This window comes from Apteryx mantelli, chromosome 2 (assembly GCF_036417845.1).
Source record: "Apteryx mantelli isolate bAptMan1 chromosome 2, bAptMan1.hap1, whole genome shotgun sequence".
NCBI classification, from domain to species: Eukaryota; Metazoa; Chordata; class Aves; order Apterygiformes; family Apterygidae; genus Apteryx; species Apteryx mantelli.
Window position 1 is genome coordinate 163,798,136 of NC_089979.1, and position 19,794 is coordinate 163,817,929.

The 19,794-nt window shown below is 40.9% G+C and overlaps 1 protein-coding gene across 1 annotated transcript in view; it reads right to left on the reverse strand.

Annotated features, from left to right (window-relative positions):
• Window positions 1-19,794, reverse strand: part of LOC106490283 (sodium channel protein type 5 subunit alpha) — a 173,903-nt gene that overhangs the window by 127,906 nt on the left and 26,203 nt on the right. The window contains exon 7 of the mRNA XM_067291977.1: window positions 4,868-4,931. Within this exon, the coding sequence (XP_067148078.1) occupies window positions 4,868-4,931 (64 nt within the window). The remainder of the gene's footprint in view (window positions 1-4,867; window positions 4,932-19,794) is intronic.

The following is a 19,794-nucleotide window of genomic DNA, read 5'->3' on the forward strand; positions in this document are numbered from 1 at the left end:
ACATTCACAGCATTTTGCCCATTTCTGTTTCTCCTAATGGACAAATATCCTTGCTGTTTCTATTGCTCTTCTGAACCTTCAGGCTCAGGAGGAAGAAAAACAGAAGCCTAAACACAGTAGGAAAATGTCCCGGTGAAATTACAACAGCAAAAAAGTGGAACTGCTTTAGAGCTGAAATATATCTTGCTTTTCTGTGGACAGATAATTCCAAGCTGCTGCAGCCCCCTTAAGTCCGACAGGAAGCAAGACTCCATGGTATTGGGCATCTTATCAAAATGAATGGTTAATATTCAGCAATAAGGAGCATGCTGTAATTACGCTGGCGGCACAAGTCCGGTTGGTGCAGCATGACGCATTACGCTTTCCGCAGACCTCTCGCTAGGGGATTCGGTCCAACGATTACAGCAGGGCAATACCTGGCAGAGGTGCTGCTGATGCTCAGTTGCATCTAAAAATAGGGATCAGGCCACGTCTCCCTGACATATTCACCCTTTGAAGGCTTTCTGGCCACGTGCCATCAACCGGGGCAGGCATGAAGTACCCAGGCCTGCCCTTACGCACAGGTCATCGAGCACGTTGCAAAAGGGTAGAAAAAGGGTCCAGCTATGGGTTTTGCTATTGGCAGTATCACCCTAGAGCTCCCCATAAACACGTGTGGATATAAGGCAAGTTTGCCCTCGACGACCACTTTTACACGGTAGGGTATAGCGCTGCTTGCTGCCAAGGGGCAACTCTACCACTTTCTCTTCCCGCAGCGCTCGCAAACTGATGATCTCCCAGCTGATGCTGACACTGGGTTTCACGGAGGCTAGAGCAGCTTTCAGCTTCTGCTTCTAGATAAGGTCTTCTACCACTTCATCGTTGTACCAGACCTTCCTCAGGACTTAAAACAAGGTGCTCAAAATTGGATGAGCTCCTAAACCGGGAATTAAATAGCAAGGCAGATTAATAGGAGAATTTGTATTCCCTTTGAAAATCAGAGTAACTGGGCTTTCTCCATTTATTTTAACCAAATCAAATCAAAGTAGCTGAAATGGCAAGGAGAATCAACTGGATTAAATCCAAGGGCAGCCATATCTAAAAGAACAGCCAAATCTAACCCTGAAACTAGAACTAGAAATGTGAATAATTCTGTAAATACCACACTACATTTTTTTGTTAAGAGAGGCTTGCTGTTAGCACTGCTTCCAGTGTCTGACCAATCTGTGACACACGTCTCAGAGCAGAGGATTTTTCCATTAATGTAGTGCTTGTTGTGAAACACTAAGCACGTGTCACCAGCATTCACTTTGAGCCAAAGAACATCTTTGATCACAATCATTTGATTTTCTCTCTACTCCAAACATTACTTCTTGTTTCCACTGGACTCTTTGTTCCTGGCAAATACAAAGCAAATTCTACTTGTTACAGCAGTACATCAAGGGGAAAAAATGCAGTTGGATAAATAAAACAAAAATAACACAAAAGTTCTATTTGATTAAATGAAGAAAAATCAAATTTCAGGCATCCGGAAGAAAGTTTCTGAGGTATCACATGGGAAACCCCACAGACAGGTTGGCCCTTGTGCAGCCAAGAATTATGCCCTCTCCCCAACCTCCTGTCATGTCTCTGCAACGTGATTTTTAAAGTAGCTCCTCAAGGGTGCTTGAGCACACCTGAAAACATAAATAAATATTTTTTCTTCCATCTGCCAAGTAAAGTACTAGAGACACATGTTATCTTTGCTGCTGCTGAGTGACATCCATCTATTCAAATCCCTTCTGAACTAAAATCAATATTAGCTAGATCCATTACCTCCTGCTTTATTGGCAGTTTGGGTGCTTGTTCAGAAAACAGTCCCTTCTAGTAATGTAATAAAGCCCCCACCTTTGAGATAATTAGGTTGTCTGTGATATAGCATCCACTGATGATCATTTCGCTGCTGATTTTGGCCTGCTGTTCCAGCTCAGGTTGCAGTCTCCATCACTAAACACTCTTACATCAGACCATCTGAGTCTCATCACCTAATAATTGCCATAGTAGATTTATTTAGATTTTTTTTTTTTAAACTATTCTATAATAACAGCAACCAGCCAAACCTCAGAGTGTCATTAACTTGCTTTTAAAAATGCACTAAAGTGGTTTTGTCAATTACCTTGAGATTTAATATCTCGGCCACAACACAGATATCCCTCACTCTAACAACAAATCCCTCCAGGAGTGCACACATGACACCACCCTTCCCCACGTTTCCTCTGGGTCCTCAGCGTACCACAGAAGATAATAAATTCAAGTTATTCCAGAGCAGGGGCAGCAGCAAGATCCAAAAATGCTATGAACTTTCAGATGCTGCCTTGCCAGCTGTCTTCCCCTGCTCCTCTACCTGACGCATTAGCGGGTTCCTAACTTAGACACTCTCACTTGTCATTAATTGCATCGGTAATAGATAGGGGAACCACAATCTGATGTATCCACCCACTCTTAACTCACCTCCCCTGATCCTGCGGTGCAACTTGTCACAAAAGATGTCACCCATTCAGACCGCGTGTTTTACTATTGAACCCACTTGCTCTTTGGCCACGCTTTGACCATGAAAGGATATGGAAAACAAGTCCCACTTTGTTATACATCAGCTTGTAAATGATGGTCTTTCTGTCCTAACAGATACGAACACATGACTTAACTTCCCTGAGGCCTTAGAATCACCTTCTTAATTATCTTCATTTCTTTAAATAATGGGAGTGGATGACAGGCAGGGACTCGTTGCAAGGTACAGCAGATTAGAGAACATTTTCTAACCCTGAGCTAAAAAACAGTAAGGGTGTTTGTTCCTATTCTTAGGCAATTTAAAACCAATCCTTAACCTATGGTATGAAATACCTATCTAAGTCAGCAAGAAGCTGAAGAAGAAAAAGCTGATGAGCAAAGGGAAAATTGGTTCTCCTTAATGGCACAAACGCTGATGGCTTTGACACAGCTATCAAAACAAGTGCTAGGACTCTGGGCCTGGGGGTGACATTTTCCTTTTCATGGTGGTCTGGAAGTTCTTCCCTTGCTATTTTGGGCTGTGACTCTCTCACAGGCCTAGAGCTTCCACAGGAGGCTTGCTGTAAGCAGGACTTCTTGCTGACACGTTGCAATTTATTGACTTTCTAGGGAAGGAAACGAGGCTGGTTTTGCTAATATATCTTGCTGGAACCCAGTCCTTAAAATCCCTTAAATCCATACATCCTTCTGTCATTTGGACAATTCCAGAGCAATAATCCTTCAGCCATGATTCACAAACCACACATAACATAATGAGCCCTTTTGCTCATGACATTAGCAGCCTGCCACCACCACAGTTCAGGTCATCAGGGAGAACAATGTAGAATATTTCATGATGTGCAACATATTGTTGCCATGTTGAACATTTCTTGCTCAATATTACTGTCAATAGGCTAGCAAAGGCTGAAGTCCGCTGCCATAGGTAGACTGCCAAATCCTGGGATCCCCGGGAAATATCCCAGTAGGCTTGGAGTCCAGCCTGAGCCTGGATAAATGCAATGTATTACAATCAACAAAGCACTTAATTAATGAATGCTGACATTGTACCTTCCTTGGAACAAACAAAGAGGAAAGCATGGCCCTCTGCCCAAGGAGCTTACAGTCTAAATTAGACTGGCAATACAGATCAGACATGCAAGACATGCAGAGGGAAGGCTGACACTTCAGTTTATCCTTTGGTTTATGTAAATACAGATATAGACGGTGGCAGCAGAAAGCAAAGCTTCTCTCTCTGGCACCCCATGGCTTTTCTCCCAGTCCTGACCACAAGCAAGTTTATATTTTCTCTTCCCTTCATCTGTCTACTGTGTCTTTGTGCATGCACACCTGTTTTCACATTAAGTTCTTCCTGATTTAATGCCTGACTTTTTCACTCATTTACATTTAATTCTACCAACTCAAAGCATCGTCCTCCAAATGGAGATCATTTCACCTTCTTCCATAACCTGACAAAAGCCCTTGCCTCCACCCCCTTGGTTCAAACGTGCTCTCATATTTAGATCAAAAGCTCATCCATCCCACCAGACTAAGGTTTCCTTTCATCCTTCTCCTACAACTTCCGGCAGCTGAGATCTCTGCATGGATTATAACCTCCTCTGGCCCACAGGAGACCCCATCTCTCCCCACCCCAGCTCAGCTCTTCCTTCCCCTCAAGATCACAAGAACCTGCCAGATCTAATCGCACATCCAGACAATGCGCTTAGAGGCTGAGGACGGGATGCAGAAGGAGCAGTTTGTATCTACAGGCGACAAGGACATGAAGGAAGTCCTTTACGTAAATTAGTATACTGCAGGAATTATTGTGGGTCTCTTTGCTGCCTATACTTTGAGAAAAGGAAACACACATAGTCTACCTGAACTATGCACAAATGTGTATGTACCTTGTCTCTTCAAAGGCATGTTGGTTTGGTGACTAATGAGAAGCTTGTGTTTGTTAATTTGTTCATCCTCCTTTGCCAAAAGCCAAAAATTCATCATCAATCCAGATCCCTGTAGCTTTTCTGTTTCCTTTCATCTTCAATTTCCTTTAAAATACTCTCCACTTAGCTAAAGCATTACTTAGTCTTCACTACTTTTTTAAGGAGAAAATTAAATGCATTGAACAAGAGCTGCAGTAATGCCCCTAAAGATTTTAGACCTGAGTAAGTGACACACAAACTTCTCTTCCCTGCTGTTCAGAAAATCATTTTACTATGCATAATACTGTCATTATCTTTTCTCTTATTACTACTGACACCAGTAAGTTGAAATGTCTACTTTGTGCTAGTGAGAAGTGGACAGAACTGAAAGAAAATGTGGCAAAAGAATAAAACAGAAGTGAAGATATTTTTAAAGCACTTACCCAGCATCAGTGCTATTGCCGCAAAGTAACACATCTTCTGTACCATTTTTTATGAAGTAGTTCACTGCAATGGAAATGAAGAAACTATTTTTTAACAAGTACTTTCCCAAAATGATAGCATTCACATATATTATCCACCAACCAGCATACACAATAGAAATAGTAATTGAGAGATCTGATGAATTCAATGCTTTTGCCTTGTTTTGCTAATTTTAACTTTTATGAATTGTAAAAACAAAGATATCTTTTAAAAGCTGTTTAAGTAGCTGCCTTTTGTACTCAAAAACTGACCCATTTAATAAGGTGGCAGCAGGGCTGTAGGCATGAAGGACACATCATATAGACGTGTTCCTAGCTACTGTAAATGAGAATGATGCTACTGAATTCAGTACAGCAATGCCTAGTGAAACCAATACATCAGTTTGCGGATAATTTTTAGACTCTAAATAGATGAGATATATATTAATTGCAGTTTGTGACAGAAATTCTTGACTCATAGATTAAAAAATGTAACTAACTACAAGACAAAATGTAATAATATTAAAAAGGCATTCCATTCCCCCAGTCTGAGGGGTTCTGTTCAGCATAGGAAATAGAGAGTAAAAAGCAAAAGAAACACAAAAATGTACCCTTTTAAAGACCAAACAAACAAGGAAGTATTCATAAATACAAATATTTATCTACGCAGCCATCCATAATGCCAATGGAGAGAGACAGACATTTCTCGAGGGAGACTGAGAGCAGCAAGCTAAATTTAAGTGCTCTGGATCATTCCCTGGTTGACTATCAATGAGGCTTAAGGAAATTAGCATCCCAAGGCTAATGAGAGCCTTTGTGTACATACTCCCTCTCCTATCCCCCAGCCAACAAAGTCTAAAATTCAGAGAAACAGAACAGGAGGCCAACTTCTCAAAAGAATTAGCAAAAACAGTTTAAAAGAGAGGATCTGAAAAAAATAAATGTTCTAAGGAGCACCTCTAGAACCTGAAGGGCAGCAAAGAAGAAAGGATAAAAGCATTGATTTAGAAACATAACAAATGCAAGACAGACCAGAAGCTTACTGATAGAGGGTAGATATACTGGTGTGCTTTATTGCAGCAGGATGTGATGCCTTGTTGACATAGGACATGATGGTGGCAGCTTTACTTAGCATGTGTTTGTGAGCAGAGGGGACTCTGCAGATGATGCTCAGAAGAGGTTCTCCATTCTAGGCTAACCCTATGTTGTGAAATGTTTTAAAAATCAAGAGTGACAGTTTATCCAGGCAGGCTATGCAAAGAATGCTCAATGGCTCAAGCCATCGAACAGATGTGCTGTGGCTTTCTGAGTAAGCTGTGAGCAGTGGAAAAGCCCTGCCCTGATGCATGCCAAGAGGGAATTACCGTCCATGAGCTTTGTGGTTACGAGGGCATGTGATGGTGTTCCCAAGTCATCACAGTATATTTTCTACTCAGACTGTATGCTTTTCTGTTTTATCTTACATGGGGTCTTTCTATCTAAACATCTTGACCGACAGCAACATAAAGGTATTCAATATGGTTAAAGATCTGTGAACCATCTCCACAGAGAGGAGGAGGTTGAGGAGTTACATTTGCTGTCACTCCCTAGTTCTGCTGGTGAAAGACTTCTGCTGTTCTCAGACAGATGGTGTCTTATTTGGGATATGTACAGCTAGTGATACAAACCCGTCAGCCTCTTGGATAAGAAGGAAATATGGCACAACCATGCCATAGACAATAGAGACAGACAATCAACTGCAGAGGTTTTGCACCTTGTTGAGATGGTATCACTACATGGGGTACCCTGAACTTTGCAAACATACACAACTCCCTGGGAATTGTAACCTTTCATACTTTAAATGCTAAGACCAGGAGGACCATAGAGGTACTCTAAGCTGATCTGTCCCACAGCAAGATTTTAAATTTTTATCCAGTAATTCCTGCAGAACGCCATTACTTCTGGTTTGAACTATGGCATCCTTCTAACAAGGAGCCCAAGTCTGATTTAAACCTGAATCCTTGAATTCATCACATCTCTAGCTATGATTTCTGCACCTTAAGCTTGTCTTGTCTTTTTGCTTATTTTTTTTTGTTTCAAGTCCCTGAGTGATGCCTTACAACTGTTCCTCACTATGTGTTGACCTCTTTCTTCTAGGTATGACTGCAGTCCTGCAGCATAGCACCAGTCCATTGAAGACTGAACCAACAACTCATGGTCAGCTGAACCAGGAGGTGAGCACAGAGTCAGAGTACAGAAGTAAGGAAGGAGGGGAGATGTGTGTGCAAGCAAGAAACGATTGCGTGGGTGAGCTTTCAGATCTCAAGAATACACAGAACTCTCATCTGCTGCTGACTTAAACATTTACATTTCTAAAACAAGCAATATAGTGAGTGCCAAAGAGCTCTGTGAAATGCATGCTGAGGAATCAGTGCTTGGATGCTGCTGGGAGAGAATATCTATGCCATGGAGTCTGCAACTGCGTAATGAAGTCTTGCAGTGACCGTGCCAAACCTCAGTCTGAAGAAGAGCTAATTACTGATTCCCTACTGATAAACGAAGGGGGCATTACAGTATTATGCTTGAAGAGAAAAATTGCTGTATTATCAAAAATGCTCACAACAATCAATTTGTCATTCAAAGCAAGTTGGTTTGGACTTTTATCAGGCATGCAATGGAATCAGAGATCTTTAAGAAGCAGCCATGGCTCTTGCTTTTAGAACAAACTAACTTGGTACCATGTTAACTCAGTCTCAGCTTTCTACCAGTTAACTTTAACATGAACAGAGAGCATAAAACTCCTTTTTCATTTACGTTAGGAGTTGACCTCTGAAGCATAGACTGCTCAAACCAATAAATACTTTATGAAAAAAGCAATGACTTCTTCATTGTCTTGGTTTGATTTTTTTGTTTTCTTAGTTTTTTCACTTAAAAGTTTCTGCTTGTTAGTTGGGAAGAGTAGGAAACCAAACAGGAAAAGGAGAGAGTAGAGAAAACACAAAACAGAAAACCTCTGTACTAGAATTCTTTTTCAATGTTTTACGTAAAATCAAGCCAAAATAATGACGTTTTCATGCATGCATGTGTATAGACAATCTTTATACAATAGGACATTTTTTTTCAGGTGAAAGTTTGATACTTTTCTACCTGCTTTACTACAATGTTGATGTCAAAGTTATGTTGCACAAGATGCCTTTTAGGAACTTTCCTGTAGGAATTTGTAGATTAAGATAACTACCTGATCATATTAAAATAAAATAAAAATGCTCAGAATTACACTGGCTTCATATCAGTTTCTGGTTGGTCACATATTATTTACTCCAGTGATGCCAGATAAACCTATCTATTTTTCAATAATATGAAACATTTCCTGACAGTACTCAGCAGTCAAAAATTCAACAGAAATGTATTTTCCATTAACCAGAGGCTATCTTTTCCAAAATATATGCACATTTTTGTCAAGTCTGAGCCCTATAAAAACATACTAAGACTCCATATCCCCATAGCTCCTGTCTTAGTATTACCTTTTTCAGGCTGGTTCTGTTGCCAATAAATACCTGCACTATGCTTCTGAATGTTGCTCACATCTTCCTTGGCATTGATGTTAACTAATATGAAAACAACTGCAGCATCAGAGTTAACACTACTCTAATGAATTCCCTTAATTATTTTGGGGAAAAGGGTTAATAACGAGTATTAGTCATCACACTTGTTATATATTACATTATACCTACATTATTATTTGGCAGAGTGACTGCTGCTGTTTATTGTTTTCTTTAGATGTGATACGGAGCCCAGACAGCAAAACATGATGACTGTGGGAAAGTCTGCTCTTCCCCTTCACCAGCAAAGGGACCTAATACTAAACACAGCCCAAGAAATAACAGCCACTAATCCAGCTCTCAGTTACATTTACTTTAACCTAGAGTGATTGAGCTGGATAATGTTTTGTTGGCTTGGCACTGGCATAACCGAGACTGAGAATTTCAAGAATTTCAATGTCCCCTTAGATCCCAAGTGCTCTAGTCTGAACGTCTAAATCCTCCCCACCCCTCCTCCCCCATAACTCTAATCTCTCCCACATCCTCGGAGCTCCTGGATTCCCAGGGACAACAAGAAGCTTGATAGCAGCCCTAATATAACCATGCCCATTAGTGGTACCTTAAAGCTTACACTTGCAACAGTGTTAGGAAGATGAGCATACATCAGCGCATTTCCTTTCACGCAACACCATGAGTTGCTTTATTCTACACTTTTTCCAAAGTATCAATATCTTTCAAGTTTCCACACTGTTCCTTTCCACACCTACACAGTATGCAAAGCACAGGATGAGGTAACTAGTCAAGTTCTAATAGAGTCGTCTGAGCAAATATTCAAATGGCTCCACCTGCCAAGCTTAAAAAACAAAAACAAACAGACTTCCTGTAAACTTCCTGAAAAATAGATAATTTATTGCAGTTAAAAATGTGTTCCAGGTTATACTTTCCACACCCACATTACACCACTGAACAGAAAGGCACTTGTGTACATACAGCTGCAGGGTAGAAAGTCCTCCTCATTTCTATCCAAAGGAAAGTTATATATTTCCCAGTTCAGAAGAATGAAAATAGTTAGTGTCTAACGCATAGTTCCTGGGTCCAGCTTCTGTTCCTCCTTCTAAGACCCAGATCAAATAATATTTTGATTCATCTTGCAACCTATTCAATTCATTCTGATTTGAAAAAAATATATATTAGCACACTTGCATAATGAGCAGCATTCACATATCATTAGTCACTGCCCAGAGCAGAGTCCTCTGGCTGACTTTCTAACAAAAACTTCAGAGAGGTGTCTGTTATCTCGGACTATTTATTCCAGCCACACGGGTGCATGCTGGTTGGGAGACCTTCTCTCTGCACTACTGCTGGCACAGAGCACTGACAGCCACGAAATGTCCATATTCCAAATTTAAAATGCAATTCAGAAAGCCCCATCCTCTTACAGTTGCAATACGTGGCACAGAAACAAAATAGATAACACCCCCTCCTCGCCCTTTCGCCCACCGGCACAAACACACTGTACCTCCTGGTAATACATAATTAAAACGAATCCTTACTGCACTTGCTGTGTGCACACTGTGTCACACGCAGTGAAATCTCTAATAAACGAAATTGAGTTTGAAGATGAAAAACATGCCTCTAACAAAAGCGATGGAACGTGCTGTATTAAGGGTATTATTAGGAAAGAATGCTCGGGAATAAATGGCACTGCCAGTCAGTTCTTTCCTGCTAAAAGGGGTTGGAAATAATTATAATAATCAGTTATTCTCCTGTTGCTCACCTTCTGACAGGAGATGTGCCTCTCCTCTCCCCTGGCATTTGCTGCTGTCCTCCCTTCTGCCTCGTGCTGCTGGCTCTGGGGCACCCTGCTCTTCCCTACAGCTTCTCATCCAGGTGTCTCCTTCCCTCACGCTCCTCTGGGCACCTCCTTCCATCCCATCCCCTGCCATTTGACCCCTGTGACCGGCGCTAATAACATCTCCCAAACTTCACACAAGAAAGGAACACAAGGAATTAATCGTGAGGACACGAGGCAGATGGCAGAGTCCAAGTGGCCGACTTCTGAAGGTCTCATACACAACACGGGCTACCTTCATGGTAGCTATAGAGCCCTGAATTCGGGAACTCCTCTGTGCAACAGCCAGTCTGCATGAGATATAGAGGTGCTGGAGAAGGTCCTAGGAAAACACACAACAAGCTTCTGGTGGGAACTGGTCTCCTTCTGCCCGAGTGCTGCTGGTAGGCTCCTGTCAGGGTAGACTGCTGCTCCCCATGCTCAACACAAGCCAAGGATGTAATTTCCATACATTCATAGAAAAGAATTTGTCTCATTTTGATAACATAGGTTTTCCCTTCTTCTAGAAAAAGCCAGTAAAAAATATCAAATCATACCCTCTGCTATAGATCGCTTCAGCTCACTAGTACAAAGTTAAAAGCCTCAAAGATCCTCAACATCTAGAAAATCCTGCCAGTAAGGGCCAAGAGAAGGAAATGCATGTCAGGAGCATTTGGAACTGCAGGCCAGAGGGGGAGTGGAGAATTTGGACACTCCACCAGGGCTGTCAAATTGGGTTGGGGACCACGCCGAGTCCATGAGGTCTCAAGATGCCTCCGACTGCATTACGCCACCCCGTGTCTCTATGGCAGAGAGGATGAAACAGAAGACAATAACTAGCAATAAATATGCATGCTGGCTTTTAACGATCTTCAAATAATCTCATTCCGCATCTCTGTGGCTGACCAGTCACGCAGGCCTATACTTTAAGAACTGTAAGCTGTTTAGTACATAACTAAAAGCATATCTAGTGCCACTTGTTTAGATGTATGCTTCAAATCAATAGCAGCAAAAATGCTCAAGTGTGCTCTCTGGAAGTTTTGTAGGTGGTTTTCGTTGATAGGTTTCACACAATGGAATTCAGATCAAAAGCTGCTACAGGATTGAATGCATTTATGATCACAGACAGATGCTTAAACCAACCAGAAAAGAGAAGAAAATACTCCAGCTTGTACTATGGTAAAAAGAAAACAAACAAATTGGATCAAAAACTGACTGAGAGATAGAACAGAAAGGTTAAGGATGAAAAGTCGATGTATAATATCTCAGAAGTTTAACAGAGGATTGTGTCTGCATGAGTTTATTACATTTATAAGTGCAAAGGAAAGAGAAGGTGAGCAGAGAGGTGACAAAAGTCTACTGATATTACAATATTTTCCAGGTAAATTAAGTCCAAGACCAGGACTGAATGAGGAACATTAGAGAGACCTATCCCACTAAATAAAATGAGCAGTAAAATGCAGAATGGGATATTCTGTTGTAAAAATGAGAAGTAAGACAAAGAGAAGAAGAAAATCTGAACACCCATAACCTTCTCGGGTTCTAAATTTCCTTTCTCAGTTCAGGTAAGACATATGGGTGTTTTAACGGACTCTCAGACACACTTTTATTTACTGTGGGACTGTGATCGAACAAAAGTGTAATACTGAGATGCATGAGGAACTGGATGCAGGACTGTACAGGAAAAAGATGTACAAGCGTATAAATCAGTGGTTTGTCTCATCTGGAAGACAGTGCACAGCACTGCGTTCAGTAGGGTAACTGCAGGATCAGAGTGTATTGAGAAGTGGGTAACGAGAACGACTGGGAAAACTTTAATATGAAGAGCAATTGAAAAAATGGAGATATTTTATCTTAGAAAAGAGGTGACTACCAGAGTCAAAAATAGTATGCATTCTGGAAAATGAGAACAGGGAGCTTTGTGTGCTCCCAGACACAGAATGTGATAACAACGTTTTTTTGCCCTCAGAAAATGAAAAAAAGCAAATGCAGAACTAAAGACAAAGGAAATATTTTTTCACTGCACTTGTCATTTCAACTGCTGCAGTTACTGCCACAGGCTGTCCTTTTGGCCAGAACATTCAAAGACAGATTCGTTGCTTGTGTAGATAAGGATATCCAGAGATATAATAGTTAAGCTAATAAAAATTTAGAAAAGTATCTACTTGAAGCTGTACTACTTTCTTACGGAGAGTGTGGTGCCACTCTATGCCACAGACTCTAGATAAGCTTAGGTCAGATTGAGCCTGGCAATTCCCATACTCTGTCTTCACCTCAGCAGGGTGAATTCAGTGTTGCAGAAAAGTATGAGCTTTACAATAAAGGAGAAGACAGTTCTTTATTTAATCCTTAAAACTACTGCAATAAGGAAAAGCAGATTCTAAGCTGTTCCCTGCCAGTGGGCTGACTGTGCACCTGGCTGGGCTGTTTGGAGTTAAGAGCAGGAACTAGCTAGGTTTCCAAGGCCAATTATTGCTGAACTCAGGGCTAGCAAAAGTCCATGGAGAGGTTTCAAAGGGCACGGACCAGTGCCTTTCAAATGTCTCTTTGAACCACACAAAGCTAGTCAAGTGTTTTATTACTTCGGTGGTTTATGAACAGTTTGAAAGTGTGGAAAAATTCAGGAAATGTAGAGTTTTATTCCTCTATGGCAGATCTTTCTTCGAGTAGATTTCTCCTTCCAGAGTGAGCGTTAACTAATGCAGTGATAAGAGCTAAAGAAAAGTATCTAGAGGACATGGTCTTCTGTTTACAAACTGTTTGAAGATTAGGAACTTGCTCTTCCACCATAAGGACAAAAAATTCACACTGAACTGTAGGGAAGAGATTGTATTGGACACAACAGTACCAATTACTGTTTCCCTGATTTTTGCACTGCTTCCACTGGGCCTTTCTTTTTCTATGTAGCTTAAAATATTAAAGTACACAGGTACAGTACCACGTTAATGACACATCACAGCATTAACATTTGAGCATTTATGAAGCTATTTAGCAAAAGATCACTGCACCCTAACAAAGCCACAATATTTACAATTAGCTGTGGAGTAATATGAATAGATTCCACGCTGATAAGCACAGTCTGAAAGCCTGGAGAGGTTCTTTGTCTTAATCATTAGTTCAAATACAATCATATATAATAAAACACCTATTCCAGTCTCAACGTGATTTATTGCTTCCCTCTTTCCTCCCACCTCCATAATTACTCATCAAAAACTCACTGTCTTCTATTACCACCTCAGACAACACCTCAAACACTTCATCTCTCCCCAGACTTGCTTATCTTTATTATCTGAATTATACATCACTGCCTTCTATTTAACCCCATGGTCACACAGTTCTAGACAATCTGTTCATATAGCTCCATTTCAACGGTCCTGAAACCAAAAATGAAGCAGTTTTTCAGACACAGTTGATAATCAGGCTCAGGAGATACATATGCACACGCACACAAATATATATATTTACATATATGCCTATTTGTTACATATATATATACACATACACAAATATATAGTTTTATATGTATACATATCTATATATGTCTCACAACACTCATGGCCATTCATTTCAGTAGTGCACTACATCTAGGACATCAAAGAGGAGGATGTGAAATGACTCTAGGGTTATTTCAGGTTGGCTAATGATCTGGAACCACTCCTGATTTACCAGCTCAGAGCAGTCAGACTAACTTGGCTGGCATAGTGAGATTTACCTGGGCTGCCTAGTCCAACTAATAGGTAGAAAATGAAACGGCTCCTCCAGAGGCCACCTCAGAAGGTTCTTTCTCCAAATCACTTCTATTGCACTGCTGGATGTAACTGGAAGCTGCAAAGACTGGGCACCTAGGGGACCTAGGACCCCTAAGACCTAGACCTATAGTTAACACATTTATACACCTTTCTAAATACAGAAGAAACCATAGGTCTTCCAGGTCTAACTAAAGATGGCAGTGCAGATGTTACATTCAATTTTATCTGGACTTTTTTTTTTTTTTTTTTATTAACTCTTTGTTTCAGACCTTGGGTAACTACACAGTTTGGCTTCAGAAGAAGAGGAAAATTCCTGCCATGAAATGAATGCCAGAAAGTAGTCTAGAAGAAAACAAGTAAGACCCTTGAAAAGTCCTCTGTTGAGCTAAAAAAATGGCCGTTGACTCCTCCCAGTAAAAGGCTGATAAGTCCGTAATATTCCAGTTTTTATTTCAACATCCTGGACAGGATTGTCTAAAAGAAATCACAGATTTTTCATTTTGCCTTACAAGATCCTGATTTTGAGAAAAAGTATAAACAGCACTGTTTGAAAGAAACTCTGAAAAAGTCTTGTTTAAGTAGGGTACTTAAAAACAGATAGTTTAAAAAATAAAATACTGGCTTTTGAGACTAGCATTTCAAAAATTATTTTGTAATATTTGTAATATTTTAAAATTTTTTTCCTCAAGTGTTCAGCACTCACTCTGAATCCTAATTTACAAAAGAACACACTATTTAAACTCAGATTTCTACTTACTGACTAGTCAATAATCCATTTTAGTAATGGAATACATAAATTACATTAAAGATTCTACAGTCATCAGCCATGTGAATCAACTACATTTGGTCCATTGGTACATCTTTTTCTCTCTCTAAATTAGTGACATGTCTGACATCATATACCTTTCAATCCACTCTGACTCACACATTCATAAAGCTTCACTTCATCAGATACATCTTTAATTTAGACACCACAACCTTTTCCTAAGATGGGCTTTTAAGCATGCTATTTGCAGCTGCTTTCCTAGAAATCTTTATAAGTATTGGAACTATGCTCACAGTTTTTCAGTCACCTGGTATTTCTAAACTATTAGAAGAGTTCCTAAAAGTAGCTGACAGCTCAACAATTTGGTCACAGACTGCTGTAAATGTAAACTATCACTATTTTGCACTTTTTTCTTTCTTCCATTCTTGTACATGGTCACTGCTGCATCTACAATTTCAGTTTCCTCTGTTTGTCATCATTAATGTCTGCAAATAATCCCTCATGGACTTATTGATTGCAGTCTCTTACTGCAGATATGAAAAAAGTACTTACCAGTTTTTCCCAGATGAACTAGCCATGCATCCATTTCAACTTTGAGTGGACTGGCACTTGACATCAAGATCTTTTACCCTAATTCTATCTGTATGCTTCAACCATCCTGCCTCCCACACTCCACTCATAAAGGCAAAATATAGTCCTACTGAGAAGGCTGGGATACTAATTAGTTTTGCCAAAATCTTCCTTGCACTACCGTCCCCCACCTATCTCCAGTTTGCAATTGTAAGCATTGTTCATTTGAGGCAAAACCAGAGTGGAAAAACTTTTCTGATAAGAAAGATCAAAATAAGCCTTCTCCTTACACTTTGGTGTAGATATTGTGGAGAACTAGTCATTTAAATCATTGGAAAGAATTGAAAAATTCTCTTGTTTACCCCGAAATAGACTTGGCCCATCAAAAGGCAGATTTTCAACCTGCATTTCTACTGTGAGATGAGAAGAAGCTAAGCAGGTATTCCACCTTACCATGACAGCTGTGACCAGTAGCTAAACTGAGAAACCAGAGGCACCTGCAGTAGCTTAGATGAAGCTGCTGTCACTGAATTAAGCTATTAAAGGCAATGCAGAGAGCCCTCTTCTCGCCAGTCAGGCCAGGACTATTCAATGTCACTGTTGTATGCTGTATAAATACTATGACTTATTAACTGATGAACTTAAATAGAAGAGATTTGATTTCTCAGTCTGATTTTTCCCACTGAATCCCAGACACATGGCTTTTGTCTCTTGCTTTACCAAGTTGCCTGGAATTTCCTCCAACTGCAGGAGCCATTAAAACAACAGGAGTGAGCAGTGTTGGGTAAAATAGGTGGGAAATCCTTAGTTTTTACGAGACTTAGATCTCTTCCTGGCAGTCGTACAACAGGAGAGAAAGCCCATCAGAGTAAATGAGCTGGTCCAGGAGCATTTGACATATGTGCAAAGCAGCACAATATGACATGAAATACATAGCAGGTCCTGCACGGGTTCCACAGACTTTCCTACAGTAGACTCCAGATTCTGGGAAGCTGAGAAAAACTATAGAACCTAGAGAGAGCCCAGGGTTGCGACTAGTCCTTTATTTGAGAAATCCTGGGAGGAATAAGAAGATAAGCTGCAGTACCCAGTGTGTGCTTCTGTCCTATCCATCAGTGTCAGCTACTCACTGTCTCTAATACACACACCATGGTGATTCTGGATACTAGAAAGCATATGATCTGGGTGTCCTGGCAGCGATTCCTTAAAGACCTTGCTCAGTGTTGCATTCCTCAGCATCAGTTTTCTCTAGAAGCATTAAGGAAAGGTGTCCATGGTTCCTGCAGAGGTTCTATCCCCTAAGGGGATGTGGACTCCGGAGAAAAGCTTTGAACCATGGAGGAAGAGCTCCGAGAGGAAACCCAAGTTGAACTCAATGCTGGAGATGGACTCCAGGGATGGCTTTTTCCTTTGGCTGTGTCTACACTGATGAACAAAGGAGTAAGCTCAAGACTTGTTAAGCAGGAAAGAGCATCTGGGAAACCCTCCATAACCATGGCTGCTGGGATGACTGGCACCAAGAGTAGGTTTGATACTGACGGAGATGTAGGAACTAGTGTCTGGAGTAGCAACCTGCTTAAAGGTGCTGACCTAAGCTGTTTGTGTTTTTTTTCCTTACTTTCAAGTATCTATCAGGAGACTGTGGGGACTGATATGAGTCCAAAGACCATGAATGGGGAGTCTGGATCAAGAAACGAGAACCTTATGTACCTCTCAAGTAATCTCCCAGCCCCATGCACTGCTGTTGCAGAAGGGGTCACTAGGTGGGCAGAAGGAAAGAGGGAGTTCAGCTGCCTACCAGTGCTCCAGACAAAAAGCAGGGTCCACAGTTATGGGTACAGGACTTAGAGAGCTCTGTTAGGAATTTCTGCCCATTACAGCTTGGTTAGGACCTGAATAGTATGGGCATTTTCTTATGAGAAAAGTTTAAAAAGATACAAGATGGCACTTGTGACCACAGTGATAGATCAGGAGAGCACATGGGAATCCTGAGTGGGCAGCTAACAGGAGGAGTTCCTGTACCCCAGGGTATAGTGGATGTTTCCTCAAAGGTCAACCAAAAATCAGGTGTTACCACATGATTTTGGGTCAGCCTGATGACCCCAAAAAAGTTTATAAATTGATCTTTTTCTTGTTCTATAAAATCAAAGCAAAGATTCCTTGCCTGGGTAGCTGAGAGAAACTAAGGAGATAGGTTAGATAGGATAGAAACTAAGGAGATAGTTTACAATTTAGTCCAGATACCATGTCACCTTGGAATAGAAAACCAGAGCTGGAGCACATCCCAAGGCTTCTACAGAAGCAAAACATCTCCTGTGCCTGTGGCACACAGTTATTTAAAGCTAGAAGGGGCTCGGAAAAACTGAATACTGAGTTCTTATCTTTCTTTGCACATCATGACTAAGTCTCTCAGCTATTTCCTCTGCAATAACAGACAGCTCCTTACTATATTACCCTTTTAAGGGTTTCCACCAGTTTTGTTTTTTCATTCATGCAAAAAGGTTCAAAAGCACAAGAGGAGGCTGATAGATTTCAGAGGCTCTCCGCTTGTCTTTTGAAACAGTAAAATATCTCTCAAAGAATCCAGAGCAAACTTTTGCTCTTCAAGAAGAGCAGAAATGGCATATAATCCCTTTTTATTCTCTATTTTGGTGTCCCGATAAACAGCATTAACAATTTCTGTCTATGCTTTAATTTAACTGTATGCATTACTTAATTCCCTCCAGCACTTGAAATTTGGACTGTTATTAAATTGTGGTCAGTACTTCTGTGTTAAACAGTCACTTCATTTCACCATAATACTTATGCAAAATGAAGTATAAAGCACTATCCCATCTAGTTACAAAATGAACCAGTTCCTCCATTTCTGAATTGCGTTAGTGCAACAGTCAACATTAAATGAAAATCCTACATGAAAATACCGTTCTTCCTAGCCTAATTGCTAAGCCACCTTCTCCAGCTTTTCTAGGACCACTTCATTATTCTTATTCAGATGTCAGTACATTTTTCCTATAGATCTACTTTTCTTCTTGTTCTTCAGTGACCTTCTGCACTGACTCAACGCTTGAATGATTTAAATCATTCTTGTCCACCCCCTGTAATTGACTTCTATTTGCCATAATACACCATGTCTTTATTTTCAGATATTATGAAATCATGAAAACAGTCATTGATATTATTATTACTTGCTATTAATACCGCATGGTCAAACTCTAATTCAGTTTAATCCATTATCTCACCAAATTGATTATCCTTGTAATAGATAAATCTCCTTGAGTGAAAACAAGCATGTTTCCATGATCATATTAATCATTACTGGATTTACCAGACAGGCTTACAGGAGTGTCTCCCCATCCCCAAGTCAAGCCCACCTTGCCCAGCACAAATAAACTTGTTCATGTGATCCTGGAGCAGCTGTACAGTTCCTCCCAATTAAAGCAATGCTGCAGCTGGCCTTGACACTAACTATATTCTTATAGAGACTACCCAGTGGTGCATTTCACTACTTCTATTCCCAGAGAGCCAACTATCTTCACAGCTCCACTTCTATCCCTTTCACTTTACCTCAGGGCTTTACACTTCCAGCCATCACAACTGTATCTTTTAATGACTCTGTGAGAGAGGGAGAGAAGAACCTCAAACAGCTGTCGGTTATCTGTGGGTGGAGGATCCACAAAGTGCTTTAATCCACCACAGGTGCAGAGATATCTTTACTAGCTCCATGGACACTCATCTTGAAACTGGAAGCATGGGGAACATGGGTGGGAAAACACGTCAGCTGGCGCATCACAGGCCAGCATGGTCCAGCGTGGTTTGTTAGCTCTGGCATGGAGCGCTTAACTCTTTCCCCTTTCAGCTGGCAAGAATCTCTGATACAGAGGCACTGGGGAGACACATAACCTGATGGTCAGAGTTGGCCCTGAAGACGGCCCTCATTCAGCCAGAGCTTCACGAACTGCCCTTCCTTAATCCTGTATTAACCACACCACAAATTCTGCATTAGAAGACATTAATATCAAGCTTCTTATTACAAGTGAAACCTGTCTAATGTCACTCCTTCCAAGGCTACCTTGGACTGCAGAGAGCAGGACTGAGCAGAAAGGCCAGCAATCAAGAGTGGGGAATTGTAGGACTGCCCTTTGCCCAATCCCTGAACCCTGTAGACCAGCTGAAGAGGTGTACAAAGCAGAGAAGCAAGCAGGGGTTGGAGGCAACCTTGTGCCAGGAGTTCAGCAGAGCCCTGGCTCAAGTCAAATAGCTGCCAAGAGCCAGGCTCAGGGGTTTTATAGTGCAGACTGTCAGAGATACCAGCATGAGGACTCAGGGATCCATACTGTCAGAGCAGATGTACCCCATGACTCTGTGTGACTTCCTTCAAAACAATTTTCTGGTTAATGATTTGACTATGTGGATCATTTTTCTTCTCAAAATAAATAAAAACCAAAAGTCATCACTGATCACAAGTTCCTGGC